Source organism: Neophocaena asiaeorientalis, unplaced genomic scaffold, assembly GCF_003031525.2.
Source record: "Neophocaena asiaeorientalis asiaeorientalis breed wild unplaced genomic scaffold, Neophocaena_asiaeorientalis_V1.1 scaffold40, whole genome shotgun sequence".
In the NCBI taxonomy this organism is placed as follows: domain Eukaryota; kingdom Metazoa; phylum Chordata; class Mammalia; order Artiodactyla; family Phocoenidae; genus Neophocaena; species Neophocaena asiaeorientalis.
Window position 1 is genome coordinate 14,976,193 of NW_020185335.1, and position 26,167 is coordinate 15,002,359.

General features: G+C 50.6%; 1 protein-coding gene across 2 annotated transcripts in view; it reads left to right on the forward strand.

Annotated features, from left to right (window-relative positions):
* The first annotated feature begins 1,254 nt into the window (after positions 1-1,254).
* The window catches only part of ZC3H18 (zinc finger CCCH-type containing 18), a 51,761-nt gene continuing 26,848 nt past the window's right edge, over positions 1,255-26,167 (forward strand). The window contains exons 1-4 of one of the 2 annotated variants that reach the window (XM_024735613.1): positions 1,255-1,407; positions 7,468-8,057; positions 17,221-17,305; positions 18,040-18,111. In XM_024735613.1, the coding sequence (XP_024591381.1) occupies positions 7,482-8,057; positions 17,221-17,305; positions 18,040-18,111 (733 nt within the window). In that variant the 5' untranslated portion in view covers positions 1,255-1,407; positions 7,468-7,481. The remainder of the gene's footprint in view (positions 1,408-7,467; positions 8,058-17,220; positions 17,306-18,039; positions 18,112-26,167) is intronic. The other variant, XM_024735614.1, reaches the window with a different exon arrangement.

Genomic DNA, 26,167 nt, shown 5'->3' on the forward strand with positions numbered 1-26,167 from the left:
ACTGATGGGTTTAAATTACCACTCTAGGGAAGGCTACAACTTCAATTAAATTAGGTATTAAGTCTTGATAGGCTTAGCATAAGTGACTCCATTTTGGACCTGTTGCTACTTTTTAACAACATTGGGAATAGTTTTAAATGCTTAAGCTTTCAGTGGTCTATGTCCTTTTGCCAGCCGGGAGTCCTATTTTTATTATTTGCTATGGGGAAAATCCCACCCTGGACCTCTCATTCTAAGACAGCACACAAAAAAATGTTTGCTTTTCAATTTATAAGCTAATTAAGGTTGATTTTTACTACTGAGAACTTTATGGTGCTTCCAGCAAATAGGTTACAAGCCACAGTGTGGTAAAATCCACCAGGACTCTATGAAATTTTCTTTTTAGTTGATCCTGTTTCTTAACCCAAAGATAACACCACAAAATGATGAAGCAAACTTTTCAACACTGGATTGCCTACAAAAAATAATAATAAAAATCAAATGTTTAAGCTTTGACATTTAAACTCAGTATCTCAAAAAAATGATTAAATTTTGTGTTGGACTGATTATACTTGATAAAGCAGGAACTATTTAGTTGCACAGAAATAGTTTTAAAAAAAAGTTTAGGCTTCATTCTTTCAAAGATTTCCTAATTGAATCACCTGGATACATCATGCTTAAGATTCAGTCAGAAATACACCAGAGATGCTCTCTAAAATAATCGGTGGGAGGTTGGATGAAACAAAATGATTAATCATCAATAGCATTACATACTTATTTGTGTCTCGACATCACATCAACTCTGTTAATTTTATTATGTCATCATTTCTTAGAATATTTGTTATACAAATAAAAATATTTTCTTTGTCAAAAAAATGTTTAGTCTTTGACATTTAAACCCAGTTTCTCGAAAATGATTAATTTTGCGTTGCATTGATTATATTTAACAGAGAGGGAGCTATTTAGTCCCCGGGAAGAAGTTTAATATGTTTAAGGTTTGCTATTTAAACTCATTTCCCGGAAAGGATTAACTTTGGCTGGGACCTCTTCAGCCAGAACTTAGCAGGTAAGTTCCGAGCCCCGAGGTCGCAGGACCCACCTCCGCGGGTCCGGTACCGCCAGCAGAGCACACTACCAGGTGCGAACCGGCGCTCGCGGGTCACGAGACCGCTCTGCTCGCTAGGCCCTCCCTGTGCCTAGGCGGGCGGGGCGCATGGCAAGCGAGGGAAGCCCGCCGGCCCGCAGACAACCGTTGCGGCCTGATGACGTCGCACAATGGCCGGCCCCCGCGGGTAGTGGAGCCCGTTTGTTCCGCCCGCGTCGCGCCTCAAGCCGGAGCCTGTGAGGAGCGGAAGGGCTGAGGGACCTCATCTCCACGCCGCCCCGATACCTGCGAAGCCGTGGCCCCCTCTCTGCCCTTGCGCTGAGGTAAGTGGTGGCGATGGCGGGAGGCCGGGCCGGCGGGAGGAGGAGACCAGGCTGCCTCCGGCCGAAGCGTGGCTCTCGGGCCCCGGGAAGGGGAAGCTGAGCTAGGCACGATCTCACGTTCCTTCCGGGCGAGCCGGCCTGGGGCTCCTGGACCCCCTCAGGTCGAGCGCCCGACAGCTGCTTCCGCTCTCTGCAGTGGGGTTGATCTCCCGAAGCTGTCATTTCTCTTCCGGGATATTCGCGTGGCATTGCTTTCCGCCCACAAGGATGGGGTGGGGGGGCGGAAGGAGGCACACAGGTTCGCCCTCCGGGTTGGGGATAGGCTCTTGCGGAGCTTTGAGCTCCCCGGAGCCTCCTGGAACTTGCTCCCTCGGCTTCCCGGAGGCACAGGTAGGACCTATTGGCTGTGTCCCAAGACGCGAGCCACTCTTTGGAATAAAATTCCTTGTGCCCCTTTGGTTAAGAGCCCAAAGGATGCCGGCTCATTGCTGGGAGAACCTAAGACTTAAAGACTTTCAGCCTTACTCCTGCTAAAACTTCGGTGTTCCTGACTACTTCATGACAGCTGAGTTTGCCGGCTAGAGTGGTTGATCATCTTAAATGAGCTGTTCAGCTCTCTATCTGTGAGAGCAGGTCAGTTCTTCAGATCAATGTGGGGAGCATGGACGAAGGGGGGCATTTAGAGACATAGCAGTGCTGTCATCTTTTCTCCTTTGATTCTCATCTCCTTCGTGTTGCCTGTGGAGTGGTCCTGTCCCAGAGCAGAGGTCGGGATTCTCAGGGTGAGCCTGGACCCAGGCTGATTCCCGCCTCCTAGGCAGGGGAGTCTTTGCCTGATGATTTTACAATCTGAGCACGTGTGTGGAGCCCAGCCAGCTCTGGAAACCAATCAGGTGTGTCCCAGAGGCTGGAACTTGTCTCCGGTGCTGGGTGGGAAACGATCAAACGCTGAAGAGGTTTTTTCCTTTTTCACAGATCATCTCAAGGTGAGTGCTTCCTCCCTGAGGAGTCGTTTGATGTCAGGTTTCGTCAGTTTGGGGATGGTGTCTATCACCAACCTTGACATCCTTCCTTTAGATGTTGTAAATCCATGAAGTTATGAGTCTGAATTTTAACCAGAGCTACCAGAACTTGGGCATTCAGGTAGGGACTGCTCTGTTAAAAATCATTATCCTGGAAGGTTAGGCTTGTATTTCATTGGTGCTCTTTTGCCAGAACCTCTTTGGGACTGCTGTTTTGGTGGTAAATATACAAGCCGTAGTAAATATACAAGCCATAGGAGAAAAATCAGTCTCATTCAATAGTCACACCCCATGTTTGACCAAAACCCATCTGACCTGGCTTGGGAACTCACCTCGCTTACCAGACCAGGCTCTGAACAGCTTCCTGCGGTTTGTCAAAGTGACCCACCGTGAGAGAGGGAAGGCTTGCGGCCACCGAGAGTGCCAGGGGAGTGTTCTGCAGGTTCTAAAGGTTGCTGAGAAGGAAAAGCCCCCACCTGTTGTGTACCGTACCAGTGTCCTTGCAGTCAGGGCGCAGCCTTCCAGAATGACCGCTGGGAAACGAGGCAGCACCCACTCTGTCTCAGTTCTAGAATAGTCTTCTAAAAAGTAGGCAGTTACTTCAGGTTTCTTTCTGGCGTGCAACAGGTGGTTTATCAAGTAAGCGTCTCTCAGTCCCCGTCTGCCAGTGTAGTACGCTGTGGAGACCCAGTGATGGACGCTGTTATTCTGTTCTCCAGGCAAGTTCACTGTCTTGTGGGTCAAAGGACTAAAGAGTTCTAAACTTGGCCAAGAACGCTCGATGACGGGTGATTGTGTGAGAAGAAAAGACTGAGTAAGAATAGTGAGCCTGGGGGTCGTGAAGACGTGCAGACGACCCTCCCTTTCACTGTGTGCATTTAATAGACCACATGGTTTTCTTGGCTCCTGACACAGAGCACGTGCTCAGATATCGGCCAGATTGAATTAATCTCAAAACAGGACGCTGACGCCCAGAGAGCCAGTTAACTCGCCCAGAGCGGGGCCCGGAACACACACCGTCTTCTGACCCCCGGGGACACACCCCTTCTGTGCAGCAGGGTGTGACTCAGGGTGCTTCTGATAAGCAGGAAGATTCTTTGGCATGTTTTCCTCTGCAAGCTGTTCACCTGTGTGTAACCTCAGATTGGAAAATCCCAGGAGGTTCCACAGGGAAAGAAGAGATGGGACCCCTTTGCTCAGGAGATTGTCAGAGCCTGCTGAGGGTGACCGTGTGTCCCAGTATGCCTAGGACAGCCAGGCTCGTGCCTGCTGTAATGGTTAACAGTGCCCCCTTTCAGTCTCAAACACGCCCCCAAGTTCAGACAATAAGTTATATGGTAGCTCTGCTACCAAGTGCCAGCCGTTTGCTGAGCTCGGAGAACCCAGGTGATTCTGAGCCCTTCCACTCAGGCCCTTCATGGGGCGGGGGCGGGGGGTCTCCCGACAGACTTTGCAAACAGATAGTTGGGGTATACAGTGTGGCGAGTTTGGGTATGTAGTAGAATAATGTACAGCATACTTAGGGCAGGAGTTCTCAGTGGGTGGACCTCAGGAGGTTTTGAACTCCGAAAGTGGGGGATAAATTGTGTATGTCCAGGTTTTTCTAGGGAGAGGAGCCATCCCCTTCCTCAGATTCTCAGAGCAATCCGTGCTGCCCAGAAGGCTGACAGCGCTAGTCCTCCCCGATAAGAACAGGTGCACACAGGGCCTTTCACTCTACCACCTTCTGGTCAGCGCTGAAAACTGCCGGTGAGAGGAGGGGAGTTAGCTTTGTGCTTGGAAGGTTGAAGTGAATTCCGTAGTTCAGACTCTGGGGGCATGCGGGCTCTGCAAGTACTTCTTTACACACAGTACCGCAGCCTCAGGATTTTAATCGGAGGCAGCATTTCCTGTGGCGTCGGCCTAGAAGTGTGCACCTCTGTGAGGGCTGCTTTTATGAGATTCACCCTTAGTGTAAGTGCCTAAGGTTCAAGCTTTAGGCACATTTAAAATAAATAAGTGGCTGGTGTCACAAGTTCCATTCCCATATGCTCATCGCTGTTCTTTAATAGTCTGTATGGATCGTATAGTTACTTTTCCGTCTCCGTGAAAATGTGTCTTTTTGGTTCTAGAAGGGCTAAGATAGCAACCTAGACGGATCAGCACAGACCTTTAGAAGGGAGAAAAGAACGACAGGCAAAAGGTACTGCTTCAGTAGAAGTCCCCGACTTATGTGAGGGCTCTGTTCCGAAAAAGAACGTGTAAAGTCAGTTAGAGCTCGGGTCCCATCTTCCTGCCGAAACAAGGGCGGTAGGTGGGGGTTGGTCCCTGGGCAGGTAGCGGGAGCTGGTTTCATGCATCGGGCCGGCGCCGGCACTGGGCACCTGCTCCGGCAGCAGCTCGGAGATGCGAGCCCCGATCGCGCCCGGTGGCCACGTGGCCTTGGTGTCCTTCTCTGTGAGCGGGGCCGCACTTGTTTGCAGGGTTGATGCGAGGAGCTGGGTCGAGTGCCTGGCGGAGTAGTGGTCTCTCAGCAGGTGGGGGACTTGATCTTATCGCGCACGTGGTCGTGCACAGGTGACGATCCGGCGTGTGCTGGATGGCTGTTTCCTGAGCACCCAGGAGGCTGACCGCAGTCTGGTGGGGAGAGGGGTGTGGGTGTTGGAAGCCAACAGGCTGATCTCATTTAGGTGTCGCAACCACTTCTGATGCTGTTGCCCCGTGTTTCAGATGAAGAAACTGGGGTCTGGCAAGTTTACCTAATTTGCCCAAGGCCCTAAAGCTGGGAAGCAGCAGCGCCAGGATTCGGGTTCTGATCAGAAGCCCACACTGTGCGCCCTGTTCCATGTGTCCCGGAAAGACATGGCCCACTTGCTTGAGCTCACGTAGTTGGAGTTAGGCTCTCTCTCCCATTTCTTACCCTAGGGTTTAAATCGAAGTTTGCCAGAATATAAGAGCAATTTGGTTGGACCTAATCATGACAGTGAAACCTTTTGGCACCTGGGCCCCAAGAAGGGGCTGCTATCAAGTTACTAGTGAGGGAGCCTCTGTGCCATGAACAGGATAATATGTTGCAAAGCTAGAGTATCAGTTTTGTGGATTTTAAACTAGTGTAAGGGGACGCTCAATTTTGATTGCCAGTTGATTGATTTCACAGGCGACTTGGCTCCCAAGGTTGCCGTTAGCCTGTATGATGTGAGAATCAGAATTTGTCAGCTTTCCAGTAGGGATATGTCTGAGGCTCAGTGACCAGCTGCGGGTGACTGCCTGCCTACAGGGTCCCGGGTGCCAGCCTGAGCAGCTGGGGAATGAAAGTCCCTGCCCTTCTGTGGAGAGGTTTCGATATATACAGTGTAATCAACACTGTACAAGGGTAGGCATAGGACGTCGTACACAAAGGAAAATCTCCAGTTTTTACTGATGTCATTAGCCAAGGAGAGGGGAGGCTGCCGGTTTGCCACTGGACCCTGACTGGCTGCCCCAAGGCCCCCGCGCTCTGTCTGGAAGAGGTGCGGGTGCTGGCCCCTGTCCGCGGTCGCCTTCTTGCCCTGCGCGGTGCCCTGGGCTGCAGGGGTGATGTGTGTGGTGACAGGCTGTGCCCTGCACAGGGAAGCCAGGAAGCCACGGGGCAGCAAAATGCACCATTTTAGGGCTAACTTTTAAATGATTCTTTCCAGTAGTCCTACCTCTGGATAGTGTGGTTAGAAGACTGAAAAGTGAATCATTTTCACAGCCGTCTACTTTTAAGTGACTTTGAATGGATTGGTTGGTTTGTAAATTTCTTTTACTGCTAACCATTTTTTTTTTTATTTATAAAGTGATGAATTTTAAGTAACTTGTCCTCACGTTTGCTGAATTTTAACAATTTCCATTAACAGCAAAAAAACAAAACAAAAGTGTTTTTAACTGTGGGTTCAGATACCAACTCTTGGTATGTGCACCTTTAAACATAGGTTCTCCTTTTGAAGGTATAAATTTAAAAGATACACTTTAAATTTTTAGTTACGTAAATGCATAAAATAATTTTATATAAAGTATGTAAATATACTTGTGCGTTTCCAGATCTCACTGAGGTACCAAGTAGCATGACTGGGGCATACATTATTTTAAATAAAAAATTTGGAAGAATCAAGTGAACATTAAAGCCTTCACTGTTCCTGCTGTCTCACACCAGCTTCGTGGTTACTCGCTACCCGTTGCGTGGCGGATGGTAAATGTTTGCTTGTAGGCTGTTTGGTGTCGATTTCATGCACACACCGTCTCAACGCACCTTCTGCAACCTGCGTTTAGAACCAATGGAACAATGTCCTATCTTTGCACGTTGGGGTGGGAAAACCAGAAAATAGTCACTTTATAATTAAATCTAGTGAGTAAAAATAGAAATGAAATCTTCTAAAATGACACTGTTGGTCTTTTTATATAAGAAACTCCTTAAATATGTAAGATTTTCTGCCAGAGTTCTTTCCCACGACCTGCCTGTCCTGGAACAGTGGTTCTCGAGAATCACGGTGCACGAAGGCCTTCCGGGCGGCCTTCACGGCCTGACCTGGAGAGACGTGCAGGAACGGGAGATGGCCCGTGTCCTGGGGGCTCTCAAAGGCAGGCCGGGTTTCTGTTCCAGACCCTGCGGGGTGACTCCGGAAGAGGCCAGGCGCTGCCTTCACTGTTGCCACCTCCTTCCGAATGCACGTTTTCCTGAATTTCACAAGTAATTAGTTTACGAACCCAAAAAGCTGTCGCTTGCAATGCCCGTCTTCTTGCCCACTGTCTGATAACCAGTCGGGGTGCCCCGTATGGAGGTGGGCACGCCGGCTCTCTCGCTACCCGGTGGCTCCAGACGTGAGGCTCCTGGCACACAGCTCCGCGCGCTCGGCCCGGCCCCGCGGAGGCCTGGGGTGCGGTGCCGGTGGTCTGCGGCCTGGGGTCTGGGATGTGGAGGAGCCGGGCGGGGCCGAGCCCTCCTGCAGGCCGGAGGCAAGCGTGGGGCCCAGCACACCGGCGCGAGATTGACTGGCCCCTTTGCTGGATGCTGTGAGCGTGTGTTCTCTTTGTTTTGCAGAACCGTGGGTACCGATGGATGTGGCCGAGAGCCCTGACCGGGACCCTCGCTCTCCAGAGGATGAAGAAGAGGAGCAGCAGGGGCTCTCGGACGATGATATCCTGAGGGAAAGTGGGTCTGAGCAGGATCTGGATGGAGCGGGGGGGAGGGCTTCCGACGCGGAGGACGAGGAGAACGTGGCCCCGGGACTGAGCCAGGAGGAAGAGGAGAGCCGCTCCGACGAGGAGGACCGGGACTCTGAGGCTCCGGAGCTGAGCGGGGGCCCAGCCAGCCCCCCGCGGGCCGAGGGGGACGGGGGGGAGGAAGACCGCACCAGCGACCTGAGGGACGAGGCCTCGTCGGTCACCAGGGACCTGGACGAGCACGAGTTAGACTACGACGAGGAGGTCCCCGAGGAGCCTGCCCCCGCCACGCACGAGGACGACACCGAGAAGGCCGGGCCTGAGGATGACGAGGAGAGGGGAGAAGGGGCTCCCGGGGAGGACGGGAAGGCGGGCGTCCACGGCGTGGAGGACAGGGAGCCCGTGGAGGCCGCCAAGGAGAAAAGAAAAGAGGATGACGACGGAGAGATCGACGACGGAGAGATCGACGTGAGTATGCCCAGCGGAGCCGGCAGCGCCCCCGGAGGAGGGGGACAGGAGGCGTGTGCTGGGAGCCATCGCCGTGGTGATGAGGGAGCGCCAAAATCAGGGGATGTGGGCTACAGTCAGAAAACTGTCTTCCATCCGGTAGCTGGCAGAAGTCCCGTGGACCCTCACTCATCTGGTGCTGTTGGTTGGATTGCGTTAAAATTCTAGATTTTTTTTTTTTTAAACAAGCGGTAATTTTCTGCCTTTTTCTTTGCTGTCTGTAAGTAATATTTGAGTTAGTATTCAACTAGAACCATTGTGGATTTCAGTTCCTGTTAGGTTCTTCTATTTATATATATAAATTTATTTATTTTGGCTGCACTGGGTCTTCGTTGCTGCACGTGGGCTTTCTCTAGTTGCGGCGAGCGGGAACTACTCTTGTTGCAGTGCGTGGGCTTCTCATTCCCTGGCTCTCTTGTTGCGGAGCACGGGCTCTAGGTGTGCGGGCTCAGTAGTTGCGGCAAGTGGCCGTGCATGGGCTTCTCATTGTGGTGGCTTCTCTTGCTGTGGAGCACGGGCTCTAGGCCTGTGGGCTTCAGTAGTTGTGGCACGTGGGCTCAGTAGTTGTGGCTCCCGGGGCCCAGAGCGCAGGCTCAGTAATTGTGGTGCGTGGGCTTAGTTGCTCCGCGACATGTGGGATCTTCCCGGACCAGGGATCGAACCCGTGTCCCCTGCACTGGCAGGTGGATTCTTAACCACTGCGCCACCAGGGAGGTCCCCTGTTAGGTTCTTGAGCCTGAAAAAACTTCCTTCCAGCTTTCTCTATTACTTTAGGCATTTTTATCTTTGCGCTTCTTCTCTGCTGAGGGTCACAGCTAGGCCAAGCTTCTTTGGGAGTGTCCCTAAAAAGACCCTCAGGACTGGATAAAATGGGGTTGTGTGTCAGAACGCTTCGGCTTTTGACCAAGCCATCACATTGTTATAACTTATTTAAATTAATCTGGCCTTCAGATTAAGGACAAGGTACCCAGTAATAATCATCTTAGTTGTGCACAGGTTGGGTTTTTATGACAGATGATTCTGTTGAAAGAATTTCTGTCACGATCTTTTAAGAAGTTGAGTCTGTGGGGGGAAGAGCCTGAAGTCCTGCTGAGAAATGCTTTTACTAAAAGGGGTTGAGAGAGGGATGGAGCAGATTGACAAGATCTGGGGCTTTTAATATCCCGGAAAGGAGATTCTGCTCACTGGAGAGTCGCTGTGGCGAGAGGTGCGAGGAGCGCCTCGGAACCTCTCTGGGTCGCCGAGAGAGGAGGGGCTGGTCAAGCGCATAGCCCCAGCTCGCCGGAAGAGCCAGGCTCCTGCGACAGCTGGTATGGACGCTGCGTCGCGGTGGCCGTGCTTCTCAAACTCTGGTTCACGAGAGCAGAACCTTGTGGGGCTTTCCAAGATCGTGTATGTAGTTACAAGCTTAGAATTTTAGATCTTTTATCTTCTCACAACTAAGTGTAGGAGGTGGTCTCCTAAATTAGCAGCCGTTACTTATTAATACTGTATTCGCTTAGAAGGGTATTGTCGGGACATCATCTATGAACACTCTTAGGTTTCGCCAGCTGTGCTTCCCTTCCCATCTGGAAGGTTCACCTTGACCACAGGGTTACCAGAGGAAAAGGAGGTGCCGTGAGACTCCAGTTAATCAGTTTGGATGACATTTTGGGCAGAAGATGAAATCATTGGTTGAGGTTGCCCGTGAGTTTGGTTTTTCAGTTTACAAAGAGGAAAGCCACGTCTGCATCCTGCCACCAAGGATTGAGGGGCTCCTGATGACTGGGGTGCCGTGGCCGGCGTTCTGGGCAGTCTGTTTCCCATTAAGAAAGGACCAGTTGCAAGCTCTTCTTGCTTCAACTGTTGAATAAGCTGTATGGGAAAATTCATCTACCTTCCTGCCTTTCCATGATCATATGTGGACAGGTAGGTGTCTCCCTGCAGGTCCCGGGGGGCCTTGCCGTCATAGCACCCCCGGGCTTTCCTGCCGCACTTAGATGTGGTGGCGTGGGACATTGGGTTGACTGAGCTGGCCCGGGAAAGCACCCATCGTCTGGAGGTTTGCTGGTTTCCCCCAGAAACAGCAGGTGAAATAGAAATCCAGTTTGACTTTCTTGCCCACTTGATCCTAGATGGTTGCTTGGTTTGGCTTGTGCCTGCCTGGCACCTCTCGCAAGGGCCTCACAGCCCTACTGGACCCACAGGCTGCTGGAACCAGAGCACAGCTTCGTTCAGCCACGGGGTGGCACTGCCCTTCCCACACACAGCCCCACGGACCCTGCAGTGTGTCAGGCTCATTGGAACACGCTGGGGGTGTAACTGGGAAGGGCAGAGCCCATCACCCCCCAGGGATAGGCAGGCCTAGACGGGAGTGGGCACTATGAATGGAGACTTGGGCCCTCGTGGGAGCGCACCTGCGTTCCAGGCTCCTCCCCATCCCTTAACCATTGGCTTCCTCCCATGTCTGCTCCTTTCTGCAGGCTCTGCCTCCTGCCCGCGACTCTGTTACATCTGGCTCGGTGCCTCTGCTGGGCTTCTACAGTGTGAACTGACTGGGTCCTTAGTGTGTTTGTTTCTCTTGCTCTTCCGTGCCCACACCTCCAAGGACACAAGTTCCCTAAGTCTGGGACCTGCGTGGCTTTGCCCCTCTGTTCCCGGGACCTGGCACTTTGGAGGCAGCCAGTAACTGCCCTCTCAGCAGACGGGCGAACTCCAGCTGCTTTGGGGCGCGTTGAAGTCGAGTGCCGTTGAGATGGGGGTGGCAGTGGGTGGAAGGTCTACACCGGAGAGCCATTTGCATAAAGAGGCAGTTCAGGCACTGCGTGTGGGTGACCAGCACCCGCACTGACCGCTGTTGGAAGAACCCAGTGTAGACACACATTAGCTCGTATTGAAAAACTACTGCTGCTTCGCTTCTGCTCTCTCTATCCCAGTTTCCGTCCGTCCTTCGTCGTCAGAATCTCGGCTAGAGAGTTCGCCCCACGTTCCCGCAGGCACACACTCCTGTACCTTTCTCTCCCGAGATGGACAGGGAGCCAGAGGTGTGCACTTGGGTCCATGAGCAGCCTGCTTCTGACAGGACTTTGGCCTGGTCCCCTTCAGTTTAAATCCGTGCCAAGTAGCCTCTGGTCCAAGTGGAAAGTATCCATCCCAGGGGGCCTTTTCCCCATTGCTTTCAAGCACATTTTTGGTATCAGAAGTGAACTACCTGGATGTTATTATGCAGAAGAAAAGGGCAGTTTGGCTCACACCTCAAAAGTGCGTTCACTGAGGCCCCTGAGCTTTTCCACGTCTGGCAGGGGTCTTGCAGCCCCACTGACTCTTTGAAGAGGCTCACCGTTTCCAGGGCCCCTCCTGCACTTCGCTGCCCGTCTCCCCTCAGCATCCAGGCCTGGAATAGCTGGGAACGGCCAGCTGAGTGGAAGCGTCTCAAAGGCGCTGTGATTTATCCTCCTTTTAACTGAGAAGCACTTTTCTCTCCTGTTGGGGTACACTGTCCCTCTTTTTTCCCTTGTAGATTTTGGGTCACTGGGACAGGTGAATTGATTTGGGGGGGAGTCACCCCCACCCTCCCCAGCTTTCCTGCTCTGTTAGTGGTTTCCTTGATAGTGACATCAATTTGTACAATAAACCTTTGACATTCTTTTGTCTGAACCACGTAGTTTATAACTCAGGCCTTGAATTACTTTTATATGTTTTGGTGTGCTACCTTCAGATACAAATGCCTTTCTGGAAGTGCCACTCCCTGCTGCAGTGGGGATGGGATTTTGCAAACAGGATCGTGGGCCAACTATTTACAGCACCCGGTTTATTCGTGGGGGGGCCGAGGGTCCCCGACAGCCGACAGCTGAAGCGCGGGTGAGTTCGACCTCGTCAGCAGTCTCACCTGTGCAGGAAGCCACGCTTAGGACAGGCACACAGGGCACGCGGCCGTGTGAGGCCTGCCTGGCTCACTCCCGCAGCCCTGCTGAGTTCTGCACACAGACCCCTTCCTTCGTGGCTCTGTGATTCACCTTGACAGACTCAGGGCCTTCCATCTTTGGTCCATCCTTTGCCTCCTCCGCTTATGGACTTGGTTCTCTTTTTTATATCTCTCTTGTCATCTGGTTGACAGAACTTCAGCCACCTGGAGTGTGCCATCCCCTTGGGAAAGGGTGGCGTAGTTTGTTCCCTTCCTCCTTTCGTCAGCGACTGTCACACTGATAGGGTGCGTGCTCAGAGATGGGGCGGGGTGGGCACGCCCCGAGTGGACGGGCCACATGACTCCTTGGGCCCAGCCACAGACAGATATACTTGGAGGCGTTTTCTTTGCAGGCGGTCTTTTGTCTTTTCTCCTGTTCACATCTGCCTGCTCCTTTCACGTCTGGACACACAGTATCTTCTGCCAAAGGGCTTCCAGGCAGGTGAGCCCTCGGGCTTAGGGATCTGGGGACGTCCACAGCACTGTCCCCTGGTGGGAGCCGGGGAAGCAGCCATGGCGGCCTGGCCGCAAGGGACTGAGTAAGGCCTGCCGCCTCCCTCAGGGCGGTTGAGGGGCCCGGGCCACCGTCCCTGCTCAGCGGAGCAGCCCAGAGCTCTGGGCTGGGAGAGCTCTCCTTCTGCCAGCTCACCTGGCCAGAGCCCATGGAGGCCGTTTGTGGCTTTGTATTTACCCGCTGTGAGCTGGTCCCCTCACAGGAGGATGACTGTCCGTCCCAGGTGCCGCTCCACCCAGCCGATCGCCTTTCTGAGGCCAGAACATGACCTCTGGCCCCAAAGGGTGTGAATGCGGGATTATAGACCCGAATTGCTACCCCACTTAACAGTGCAGAACTGAGGGTTCGGGGAGCCCCTGGCTGGCCCGGAGGGTGCCTGGGCCTCTGCTCCAGGACACGTGCCGCGTCTTGCTTCCTTACCTGCCGAGGCTGCGGAGCTGATGGGTGGGAAAGGACTTCTTTTTGTTGTTTAGGTCATATACAGGCTTTGTGGTTTTGTTTTCATTTTAAGGAAAATAAAAACCTGCACAAAGGAGAAAGTGAAAGTCACCCATGCTCCCCTCACTCAACGTTTTGACGTGTTGCCTCTGAGGGATTTTTCTATCACGATGATACTCGCGCCCCGGGTGGGAGCTGTGGGTGCTCGGAAGGTCAGTGGGGGAGAGCACGGCTGGGGCGGAGGGCCGTGTCCACGGTCATGGCGGCAGGTGTGATCCACGCTGCCCTGTGCCCCATGCCCTGTGCACATGCACCCCGAGGACACACTGCCGTGCTTCTCCTAGATTTGTAAACTGTGGAGGGCCTGGCACTCACCCCCTGAGTGAGTTGTTGGTGCCGTTTTAGCTGTTTATACCCGCCAGTTTGCTTCTTGCTGGACCTCTGCTCTCTGCTGGCTCCGGGATCAGGGGCTGCCCGTCACAATTCCCACCTGACAGGTACAGCCACGACCTGACAGGACGGCCGTCCAGCCGCTGAGCGCTGGGAGTCTGGCTTCAGAGACCTCCTTCTTGAGCCGTAATTGCGGGAAACTCTTTATAAGATTTAAGAACTCCTTTTGTTTGTCCAGCACTTGAAAGGCCATTGTACTAAATGAGTGGTTAGTTGACATTTGCGGGTGTTCGGTTGCTGAGTGATTTGTTGATGTTTTCGTCTGCTTGGCGTCTGAGAAGCCGCAGAGGGCTCCCTCGTGGCTCGTGGTTCAGGTGAGCACTCCCCGTCTGAGCTAGGGAGCGGGCTCCTCCTTGCTCTTGTGCATGTTGAGAGTGACATCTTTGCAGAGACGCCTCTTTAACCCGATCTAGTGCACTGACTGAATCTTGATTTCTGAAAAGCAGTCACTCTGTACTCATCATTTCAACTCCTGTGCATTGATTTCCAAACGAAGCAGAAGATTTGAATGAGTTCTGACCTCTCAAAAGAGTTTTGTTTTTCTAATGAGAGCAAACAGAATCTGCCTCAACCTAGATGTGAGCTCCTGTGTAATAGATGATAGCGCACGGCACTTATGCCGGGAGGGATAGATAATAGCGCACGGCGCTTATGCCGGGAGAGATAGATAATAGCGCACGGCGCTTATGCCGGGAGAGATAGATAATAGCGCACGGCGCTTATGCCGGGAGAGATAGATAATAGCGCACGGCGCTTATGCCGGGAGAGATAGATAATAGCGCACGGCGCTTATGCCGGGAGAGATAGATAATAGCGCACGGCGCTTATGCCGGGAGAGATAGATAATAGCGCACGGCGCTTATGCCGGGAGAGATAGATAATAGCGCACGGCGCTTATGCCGGGAGAGATAGATAATAGCGCACGGCGCTTATGCCGGGAGAGATAGATAATAGCGCACGGCGCTTATGCCGGGAGAGATAGATAATAGCGCACGGCGCTTATGCCGGGAGAGATAGATAATAGCGCACGGCGCTTATGCCGGGAGAGATAGATAATAGCGCACGGCGCTTATGCCGGGAGAGATAGATAATAGCGCACGGCGCTTATGCCGGGAGAGATAGATAATAGCGCACGGCGCTTATGCCGGGAGAGATAGATAATAGCGCACGGCGCTTATGCCGGGAGAGATAGATAATAGCGCACGGCGCTTATGCCGGGAGAGATAGATAATAGCGCACGGCGCTTATGCCGGGAGAGATAGATAATAGCGCACGGCGCTTATGCCGGGAGAGATAGATAATAGCGCACGGCGCTTATGCCGGGAGAGATAGATAATAGCGCACGGCGCTTATGCCGGGAGAGATAGATAATAGCGCACGGCGCTTATGCCGGGAGAGATAGATAATAGCGCACGGCGCTTATGCCGGGAGAGATAGATAATAGCGCACGGCGCTTATGCCGGGAGAGATAGATAATAGCGCACGGCGCTTATGCCGGGAGAGATAGATAATAGCGCACGGCGCTTATGCCGGGAGAGATAGATAATAGCGCACGGCGCTTATGCCGGGAGAGATAGATAATAGCGCACGGCGCTTATGCCGGGAGAGATAGATAATAGCGCACGGCGCTTATGCCGGGAGAGATAGATAATAGCGCACGGCGCTTATGCCGGGAGAGATAGATAATAGCGCACGGCGCTTATGCCGGGAGAGATAGATAATAGCGCACGGCGCTTATGCCGGGAGAGATAGATAATAGCGCACGGCGCTTATGCCGGGAGAGATAGATAATAGCGCACGGCGCTTATGCCGGGAGAGATAGATAATAGCGCACGGCGCTTATGCCGGGAGAGATAGATAATAGCGCACGGCGCTTATGCCGGGAGAGATAGATAATAGCGCACGGCGCTTATGCCGGGAGAGATAGATAATAGCGCACGGCGCTTATGCCGGGAGAGATAGATAATAGCGCACGGCGCTTATGCCGGGAGAGATAGATAATAGCGCACGGCGCTTATGCCGGGAGAGATAGATAATAGCGCACGGCGCTTATGCCGGGAGAGATAGATAATAGCGCACGGCGCTTATGCCGGGAGAGATAGATAATAGCGCACGGCGCTTATGCCGGGAGGGATAGATAATAGCGCACTGCGCTGGGAGGGAAGTAGTGAAAGGAAAGCACGGCTGGGAGGCCAGAAGGGCGGGGGCTTCCACCAGATAGCGTAAAGTCAGCACATTTTCCTCAAGCTGAAATCATTTTCGGGGTCGGGAAAATGGGGAGGTGTTGTTCACAGGGACAGGTTTTCAGTTATAAGATGAATAAATTCTCGGGATCTTTAAAAAAAAAACCTTGAATAACTTATTTAATCTTTCTCTCTAAAAGATTCTGTTGACTCTCTCTTTTAAGGGATATAACTCTGAGGCATCTGTTCTTTTTTGTTATAAAATGCCTTTTAATAACTTGGTATTTTTAAGGCAAAAATTATACAAATATTTAAGCTTTAAAATAAGTCGTCATAAATCTAGGGTTTGCCTTCAGTATTTCTTCATTCGGTAAATATCAATACTTGCTGTTTACTCTGAGCCTGACGCTGTGCTTGGAGCGGTGACCCGTGGTGAGCAGAAAGCAGGGTCTGGTTGGGCAGCCACGACGGCTGGGACCCGTGCTCCAGGGGCAGGGGGCTGTGGAACCGGTTGTGAAGGGAGATGGGGGGCCCTGAGGAAGGGGACTCGAGCTGCGATCTGGACATGAGATGAGTTACATGCCGGGGAAGAGAGGCAAGAGTATGGTCAGGCCAGACTTGCAAAGGTCACGGCACTGTGGGGAGCATGTGGAAGGGTTCAGGAGTGTGGACACCCATCAGGAAGCAGTCCCCAGGCCAGGTGGGACTGGGCAGTAGTTTGGACGAGAGTGGCGCTGCAGGAGATGGGGAGAGAAAGGTCCAGGTGACTCCCAGACCTCTGCCCTGCTTGTGGTCTCTTGCTTTGACCACATGAGGGTGCTCTGGAATGGGCTGGGACCCGGGGGGCGGGGTGGGGGGCAGTGAGGAGCTCCATCTTGGACTTACCTACTTAACTATGTTAGCAGGGCGCTGGATACCCGCGCAAGCTGGAGGCGATCCCAGAGTGGGGTCTCAGGGGCACAGGTGGGGACTGAGGAGGGTGCAGAGCAGTGGCCCAAGTCAAGGCTGCCCTTTGGAATCCCTGGGGGAGAGACCCACCCGGGCTGTGGTCTTTAAACCTTCCTGCATTATTCTAAAGCCAAGGTTAGGATCTCTGGACCAAGAACCAGAAGAGAAGGGCCCAGGTCTAAGCTAAAGGTGGATACGCTCGCTGGCCTGAGTCGCCTAAATTCCCTCCTCCTTGCCCCCAGACTTTTAAATTAGAGAAAGTGTCTCATTTAAAGGACATAAATTTTGTTTAAATGTAAAAAATCTTAAAAACCTGAAGTGTAGCCATTTCCTGCCCAGAACTGCTATTAAGAGAAACATGACGCCCCCCCGCTTTTCGTCGTGCGTCACGCACTTCACAGAATGTTGTTTGTCTTGTGTGATGCTGCACTTCTGTGGGTAAGCTTTGAGAGGCCCCCACTGTGTGGATGAGGAGCCTAAGGTTTGGAAAATGTACGTGAACTTGGCCACGTGCGTGGCCAGGACCTGAGTCTTGTGACAGTACCTTTTCTGGTTTAGTGAAGGCCGTGCGTGCTGGTAGATGCCCCTCCTGCCTCTTCCCCTCATGAAGACAAGTCTCTCTTCAAGTCACGTTGTCCTTTGTTTCAGGATGATGACCTGGAGGAGGGTGAAGTGAAGGACCCCAGTGACAGGAAGGTGAGGCCTCGTCCCACCTGCCGATTCTTCATGAAAGGTAACTGTCTGAGTGAGGGGCCTTTGCGCGGCCCGCTTGTGTGGCCTCGGCTTTTCCTGGGACTGCGGTGGTGGTTCAGCCCTGGGCCTGTGCAGGGCAGTTCTCAGGGCTGGCAGTTCTCAGGGCTGGCAGTGACGGTCTGTGGCGGCAGTGGCAGTGCATCGATGTCAGCTGTGGGCCTTTCCTGGTCACTCTAATGCCTCTCTCGGAGGGGAGCCAGCCTGCTCGTTTCACCCTGGAATGCCAGGCCCACCTGCCTAGCGCAGACCTGTATCTTCACTGTAGACAATGTTAACTCTTTTTCTAAGTGGTCCTTCTTATAAGGCCAAATGCCCCAGCCACCAATTGTGACATTTTCCCACCTCTGTAAGGGGAGTTGCCACTTTCTGCAAGGTGTCTCAGAGGCATATCTTTCATTTGGAATGGACTTCTAAATAGAGAGGGTCGGCCTCTGAAGGCAGCAAGGCCCCTCCCTCCTGAAAAGTGGACGGAGTGAGTCAAGTAGCTGTGACAGTGGCAGTGTGACAAGGCTGGTGAGCAGTGGGCCCTCAAGCCCGGGAAGACGTGTCACGGCACCGTCTGGTGTGCCTCTGTGATTGCACGTTTCCCTCGCACGGCAGGAAGGTGTTCTTCTCCTGCCCTGGGTTTTGCGCTGACCCTAGATGCCTCGCACAGTGACCCAGCCCACCCATGCAGCCTAACGTTCACAAGAGCTTCCTGTACTTCTTTTCCAGATGTTGTGACACCATTGTCCACTCCTCCTTCACCAATATCAAATTCCATACCATTCAGAGGCCAGGTTAAAGGTACAAAATATACCATATTCATCTCTTTGGTACCTCACAGTCCCCCTGCCCCGGAGGCCAGACTCCTTTCTCCTGGATCCAGAATACTGCTGTGAAGCCAGGGGACAGGGGAGACTCTGAGGGCAGAGAGCGGCCCAGGCAAGGCCCACGGGAGCTGCGTGCTGCCTGCACGGGGGGTGGGGGCATGGGGGCGGTGGAGCCCCGTCCTACGAGTGGCCTCGAACAATCCTGTCCCTTGTCTCGAGGTGACCCAAGGGTGCGGGTGCACAGGAACGCTCGGGACCCTGGTCAGCGCGTGCTGGGGCCGTGTCCTCTTGGCCGTGCTCATTCTGTGCTGCCGGTTTCTGCCGAGTGGGGGAGTCCGGCTCGTCTGAGTTAGACGGCCACGCGATGGCTCCGTGTGCACTGTGCCCGTGGAACGGGAGCGTGGCCGCCCTCGGGGTGCACATACGTGTGCAGTACCTTGCAGAGAGTAAATTGTTACAGGTCTTCAAAGACTTTGGTATTTTAAGTGTCATTATTTCAGAAAATTTAAACTTAAGACGAAGACTTCTTTTTCATGATGACATCAGCCCGTCTCTGGAATTTCTGGAGTAAAATGATGGAGACAAACACGCATGCATACACATATATGTACTGCAGTCATTTCCAGTTAGCACTGTCCACAAACCGTGTGGTTCAGAAATCTGGCCATCGGTCAAGACCAGCCGGAGGCCCCCGTGGCAGCAAGGGCAGGAGGCAGCAGCGTCCACTGTTGAGGCCCCAGAGGCTCGGGTCCAGGTGCTTGGGGTCCCACTGCTGAAGTACTTCCCAGAATTTAGCCCCAGAAGCGCGCACTCCACGAAGCGAAGCTGGTGGTGGTACTGCAGGTCAGCATCACCGGGAGGTGCCTGGACAGGCGAGGACAGGGTGCCCTCTCCAGGGACGTCTGGGGGTCACGTCACAGTAGGAGGGGAGGGGCCTCCAGGTCACACCGAGCGCCCAGTTGGGGTTTCGGGGAGTGAGACCAGTGGGTCAGGCATTTCGCAGTGGAAAAATCTGAAGCTAGTGGTAAGTGGCCTTTTTTGCAGTTTAATTGGGCCTGTTCCGTAACTTGTTTCAGGAATGTATTTTTTTAATATTTAGTCACCTTTCCCCCACACTGTTTGTTTATTCTACAGAATAATGTGATAGAGTACAGAAGGAAATGGGTGTTGTGGAACATATCCTGCTTTTTCTTAGTTATGAGAAAGGTTTTGGATGTAAATGTTTTTGCTTACCTGCAGTTTGTAAGATTGGTGTTGAATTGAGATGAATGTGTTTCAGTTCTCTCCAGTAGCAAGAGAGTCACTTTAAAAATAAAATGAAGTTTTTCGTGTTTGGGGAGGATGTGGGGAAATGGAACCGCATATCCAGCTGGTGGGAACGTGAACCGGTGTGGCTGCCCTGGGCACAGCCTGCTCAGTGTGATGGGCGGAGCTGCTCTCTGAGCCGGCCACTCCCCTCCTGGTGTCTATCCAGGAGAAATGAAGGCGTAAGCCACGCAAAGACTCGTACTAGCAGCATAGACAAAACAGCTACGTGACTATGTGGAAACAACCCCAGTGTCCATCAGCTCATGAACGGATAAACAAAATGTGGTCCATCCTGATACTACAACGCGGTTGAACCTTGAGGCCACTGCCAAGTAAAAGAAGCCGGTCACGAAAGGCCCCGTATTGTACAGTTCCACTTACAGGAACTGTCCAGCGTGGGCAGATCCATAGAGACTGAAAGTAGGTTAGTTATTGTCTAGGCCAGAGAGGGATGGGTAGCCATTGGGCATAGGGTTTCCTTTTGGGGGATGGAATGTTCTAGAATTAGGTAGTGGCAATGGTTGCACAACTTTGTGAATGTACTAAAACCCACTGAATTGTGCACTTTAAATGGGGGTATTTTATGGTATGTAAATTATATCTTTGAAAATGCTTTTTAAAAAATGTTTGTCAGCTGTATTTCTGTTGTTACTGTGATCTGCAGGTTTATTGTTAAATTGCCCGAATGGACACGTTGATATTTGTGACCGTTGACAACAAAATGTACTTAGGAATACAAACTGAAACGTTTTAAAACACCAATACTTTGTTTATGGTGTATTTTTACCTGTCTTATATTTAGGTTGAGTCATCAAAACATGAAGTTCTATCCACAAAGGCATAAATAGCATTTTCTTGAAACAGTCTTCTGCTTTGGGTCTCTGATTACCTAGCTGTCAGTAGCACCCAGCCCGTCTGTGGGCCAGGCCTCCTGTATCCTCTCCTTCCTGCTCTCTTTTTCTCTCCCTCCCTCTTTCTTTCCCTTTTTTAAATTGTGGTAAAATACACAATATAAAATGTACCATCTTAGCCGTTTCTAAGTGTACATTTCATTGGCATTCGGTGCATTCACATTGTGGCCATCACCACCATCCATCTTCAGAACTCCGTTCATCATGTAAAACTGAAACTGTCTGCATTAAACACTAGCTCCCCAGCGCTTGGCCTCTGCCTTCTCCTTTCTGTCTCTGTGAATTTGACTGCGCCGTGTGCCTAATGGAAGTACAGTCTCACAGGATCTGTCCATCTGTGCCCGGCGTATTTCACTCAGCACCGTGTCCTCGAGGGTAATCCAGGCTGTAGCAGGTGTCAGGATTTCCTTCCTTTTCAAGAGTGAATAATATTCTGCTGTGTGGATGAACCACAGTGTGCTTGCCCCTCATCCATCAGTGGACATTTGGGTTGCTAACATTTTTTAGCCATTATGAATAATGCTGCTGTGAACGTGGGTGTGCAAACATCTCTTTGACACCCTGCTTTCACATCTTTTCGGTATATACTTGGAAGTGGGATGGCTGGGTCAGGTGGTAGTTGTGTTTTTAACATTTTGAAGAACCACTCTGCTGTTGTCCACATTGGCTGCATCGCTTTGCATCCCACCACTGAGCACAGGGTTCTGGTTCTTCTCGTCAACGCTTGTTTTCCGATTTTGTGATAGTATCATCGTGGGTGTGAGGTGGGGTTCTGATTTACGTTTCACCATGATTAGTGACGTGGAGCATCTTTTCATGTGCTTTTTGGTCATTTGTGTATCTTCTTTTGAGAAATGTTTACTGCCCTTTTTTTGTTAATTTATTTTGGGCCGCGTTGGGTCTTCGTTGCTGCGCACTGGCTTTCTCTAGTTGCGGCGAGCGGGGGCTACTCTTCGTTGCAGTGCGCAGCCTTCTCATTGCGGTGGCTTCTCTTGTTGCGGGGCACGGGCTCTAGGCGCACGGGCTTCAATAGTTGTGGCTCGTGGGCTCAGTAGTTGTGGCTCGCGGGCTCCAGAGCGCAGACTCAGTAGTTGTAGCGCACGGGCTTAGTTGCCCCGCGGGATGTGGAATCTTCCCAGGCCAGGGCTCGAACCCGTGTCCCCTGCATTGGCAGGTGGATTCTTAACCACTGCAGCACCAGGGAAGTCCCTACTGCCCATTTTTTAATCCCTGCATCCTCTTGTGTTTAAAGCAGCAGGTCTCAAGGTGTGTTCTTGAGACCCAGGGCTGCCCTGAGGTCAGCGCTCTACTGACACTAACGCTGCGCCAGTCGGCAGGTGTCGCCCACTGTATGTGCACCGAGAAATGACATCCGGGGTAGAGCAGGAAGAGTCATAGTTCAACTTTATTTTGGGGTCTAGGTCTTTTTTTTATATATATTTATTTATTTTATTTATTTATTTTTGGCCGTGTTGGGTCTTTATTGCTGTGCGCAGGCTTTCTCTAGTTGCGGCGAGCGGGACTACTCTTCGTTGAGGTGCACTGGCTTCTTACTGCGGTGGCTAGTCCCCTGCATCGGCAGGCGGATTCTCAACCACTGCGCCACCAGGGAAGCCCCCCCTTTTTTTTTAATAACTTTATCGAAGTATAATTTAAATGCCATAAAATTTGCCTGTTGTAAATGTCCAGTGATTTTTATTAATTTACCAAGTTGTGCACCCAGCACCACAGTCCAGATGTAGAATATTTCCATCACCCCACCACAGCCCCTCAGTGTGTGTCTTTTTGCTCTTCCGTCTGACGAAACTACAAGTGCTCACGGAGCTCCTCTGCTGACACTGAGGCATGAGGGGTGCCTCCAGGGAGGGTGTGCCAGGTGTGGCTGTGAGCCCAGACGGCCAGGTCTCCTCCAGGACACCCAAGAGACCAAGACAGCGACTGTGCTAATGATAAGGTTCAGGCTCTCAAGTGAAAATCAGAATTTTGGAGAACTTGACAGCTCCGCAGGGTTTGCTGACTTTTCCAGATGACCGTCATGTGATGTCACAAAAGCACACCTGGGTAGAAAGCCATTCACAGTTCAAGGTGGACTGGTGGACCTCCGCCCAAGAGTCGGAGAAGTTCAGTGATAGGGCTGCAGCTCGCTGTAACAGAGCCTCAGAGGACACACAGTGTCTGGAGAGGTTGTCATGGGTGTCCCCAGGCCGGCTGCACCTCCTTCTCTGAAGCCAGCCAGCACGGAAGATGGGATGCAGAGCACAGCTGTCTTATTCTAATGTCCAATTAAAGAGATTTGCAAAAAGGAAAATGATGCTACTCCTATCGCTGAGTGTTCTCAAAACGTTTTCATAAAACTTCTATGTTAACAGCTACCGTTAGCATGAAATCACATACGCCATATTTCATGTCTCTAAATTTTCTGTGTTAATTTCCAATATAAATATATCAATTAATATAATCAATTATTAGATGTCGATAAATCTAATCATTACAAAGGCTCTCTGGGGGTCCTGAGACCAAAAAGTTACAAGAACCACTGGCCTGTGTTGTTCACAGAGAAGCAGCGCAGAAATTATTTTAATTCTGTCAGCTACCATAATGACTGTATTCCTTAAGAAGTTAAAATATCTCAGAATACTGCTCAGTATGACCGTAATTGTCTGTCACCGTTCTCTGTGAAATAGGAAAGTACTTGAGTTTTTTGTGTTCTTTCATTAAAAGTTTGTATGCGACAGTTCATTGGATTTTATGCCTGTTAGAATAAGCGTTTCTAGATCTTGGGTTGGTCTTTAAGATTTAATTACTTGATTTTTATATATTCCGCCTTCCTTTTAGGAAGTAATTTTTAAAAACCATGAAGCACTTTAAACTTCTTTATTTCGACAATCCCTATATTTGTTACTTATTCTGAGTTGCTCAGACTAACAGGAAATGGGACCAATGAATACTTAAGTAAGAGCACTATGTCTTATTTAGAAATAAGAAAGTCTTTGTTTAAAATTCTAGTGTGAAGCAAGCATTTTGTATGGAAACTAGAGAGAGATTGTAAAATTATCTCCGCTGTTGCAGTGGGACGCATTGCAAATGCGGTGACATGCCGCTTATAAATGCCATCTGGAGGCACCACACTGATGCCAGTCAGACCAGCAGTCAGAATTTTAAGGTCTGTAGTGTTTCTGGACCCACCGGCAGCCACGCTCACACACGTGCCCGCAGAAACAGGCACTTTCTGCTCCCCTCACACCATGAGCGAGCTGGGCTCCTTGGGCTGCTGTGTGTGGTGTGTTTTCCTTTCCTGTCGTCTCTGTGTTCCGGTCCTTGGTTTCTGCTGAGACTCAGGTAGGCTTTCTCTGTGGATGTGTCTGTTTCACTGGTAGAGTTTGGGTTTGTTACTTTTGAGCTTGCAGGTTCCGTTTTTGTAGGTATATTTATTGTGTAGTGAAGAAAAGCAGGGCTCAACACAGAGTGTATCATACAACCAGGAAAAAGATGGGGATGGATATACTGATTGACTGATCGATCGATCCCCCACAAATGGACCACTGCCTTTGGTGCAGGGCCCTGGAGATGGGGGAACATCACTGAGTACCTTTCTGAGCACTTGGATGCCTTTGCTGACCTGCATGCCCGTGCCTCACCACGCCCCGCACCACACTGCCACACTGCATCCTTTTTTTGTTTTTTGGCCGTGCCACGAGGCTTGCAGGATCTTAGTTCCCGGACCAGGGATTGAACCCGAGCCCCGGCAGTGAGAGCGCCAAGTCCTTAACCACTGGACCACCAGGGAACTCCCAGGTCCGTTCTCCTTGTTCCCTTTGGGCTCACATCCCTGTCCACACACAGTCCTTACAAAATAGTAAGACTGTTTAGTCATCCGGTCACAGTTGCAATCCACATAAATTTTGTGTTCGTGAAGTTTCATTTAGAAGCAGAAGACTATACAATTTTTAAACCAGTAGATCTATTTTTGCTTCCATTTCCTGGAGAATTTTTTTTCCCAAACAAATTGCTTTTTAAAATTATGAAAGTTGGGCTTCCCTGGTGGCGCAGTGGTTGAGAGTCCACCTGCCGATGCAGGGGACACGGGTTCGTGCCCTGGTCTGGGAAGATCCCACATGCCGCGGAGCGGCTGGGCCCGTGAGCCATGGCCGCTGAGCCTGTGCGTCCGGAGCCTGTGCTCCGCAACGGGCGCGGCCACAACAGTGAGAGGCCCGTGTACCGCAAAAAAAAAAAAAAAATTATGAAGGTAATATGTGCTGACAGAGTCAAAACTAACAGTTTGGGGTGTATCCTTCCATGCTTTTTTCTGCACAATTAAAAATTCACTTTCCAAAAGGCTGGTGGGATTACACTATTTTTGCTGCTCTTCCTGCCTGCAGGTGTGGGACATCTGTCCTTGCCCATGTGTAGACTGCCCACACTTCTTCCTGGAGTAGTCTCCTCCTTCTCTTTGGAGGCCAGGGGCCCAGACACATGCAGTGTGGACCTTAGCACTCTGGGAGCGGGGGCCCGGGGGCGGGCGTCTCGGGGGCGATGCCCCTGCCCTTGCCTCTCGCCCTCCTCTCTCAGCTCTGCTCATCCCCCTGCGCCTCCTCGCTCCCCGCAGCACGAGGAAAGAAGGAGCTCTTTTTGTCAGTGGGCTCAGGGGTGATGATTTTGTTTTGTTTTGTTTTGAAATTTTTTTAAATGCAAAAAGAACAGAGAATCAGAAATACTCATTTATCTGCTACCCACATATTTATTTTAGATTTTAAAAAATTATAGAAATGCTGTGGTTTATATTGTTAATACTTTTCTGTGCTTACAGTTTTCTACAATGAGCTTTCGTTACTTTTTAACTACATAAGCAGTGTGGACTATGCCATGAGTTTATAAGAGTCAAGCATTGAAGAAGTATGTGATGTTTTGGAATTCTTTATTTAGAGATATGACTGCATAGTCTTTTTTCTCTGAAACTCTCTGAGTCTCTGGGATTTTGAACCCCCTGTAGTATATATGTCCCAGGTTCTGACTTATATGTGAGCTCTCAAACACTATTAGAAATTAAAAAGTTAGTTGGTTATTTTTGCATTCTCAGAGAAGCAATTTTTTTAAGCATACTTTATTTCATATTTAATTTGGAGCATTGTATTATTAAGTTGGTTTTAATACAAGTTTAAATATTCATAATGTTTAAAAGGTAAAATTTAGTGTTTCTTTAAATACCAAATGATTATTTCTCTCTAATTTACATGATACAAGAAAAAACGTATCTTGTTGACAGAAACATTCAAATGGCATATCATGTTTGGAAGTGAGTAGACATTAAAAGGTGGCTTACGGTGTAGCTCATGCCAACCAATTGAAAATGTTTTTTAAAACCGCTTAGATATTGTATGCCATATTTATTTTTTAAGCCTATATACATATTACCTATTCAAAAAATTAAATTTTAAAAAAGTGATTCACTCACTAATTAATTTTAAAATGTAGACCTCTTGCCTCCCGTCCTGAAAAGTCAGGTGGTTTTCTTGAATAATCTTGGTGTTCTGTTGCTGAAGAATGCTAAAAGTTGACCTTCTTAATTCTTTGTTATAAAGTATAAACACCCAGTTTATCATTGCTGTCTATGTGTTTTCTCTCTAACGCATTTTTTTAAGTACCAGAAATAGCCTGAAGTGGTTTGGTAGGAGAAATGCAAATGTGCAGAGCTGGTAGAGACCACCCTGGCATGAACGTGCAGAATTCTGATCATTTTCGTGCTTCTGGTTGATTTCTGTTTCAGTACGGACAGTCTTTTGAGTCAGAATAACGACCCTGTCGGTGCACCTG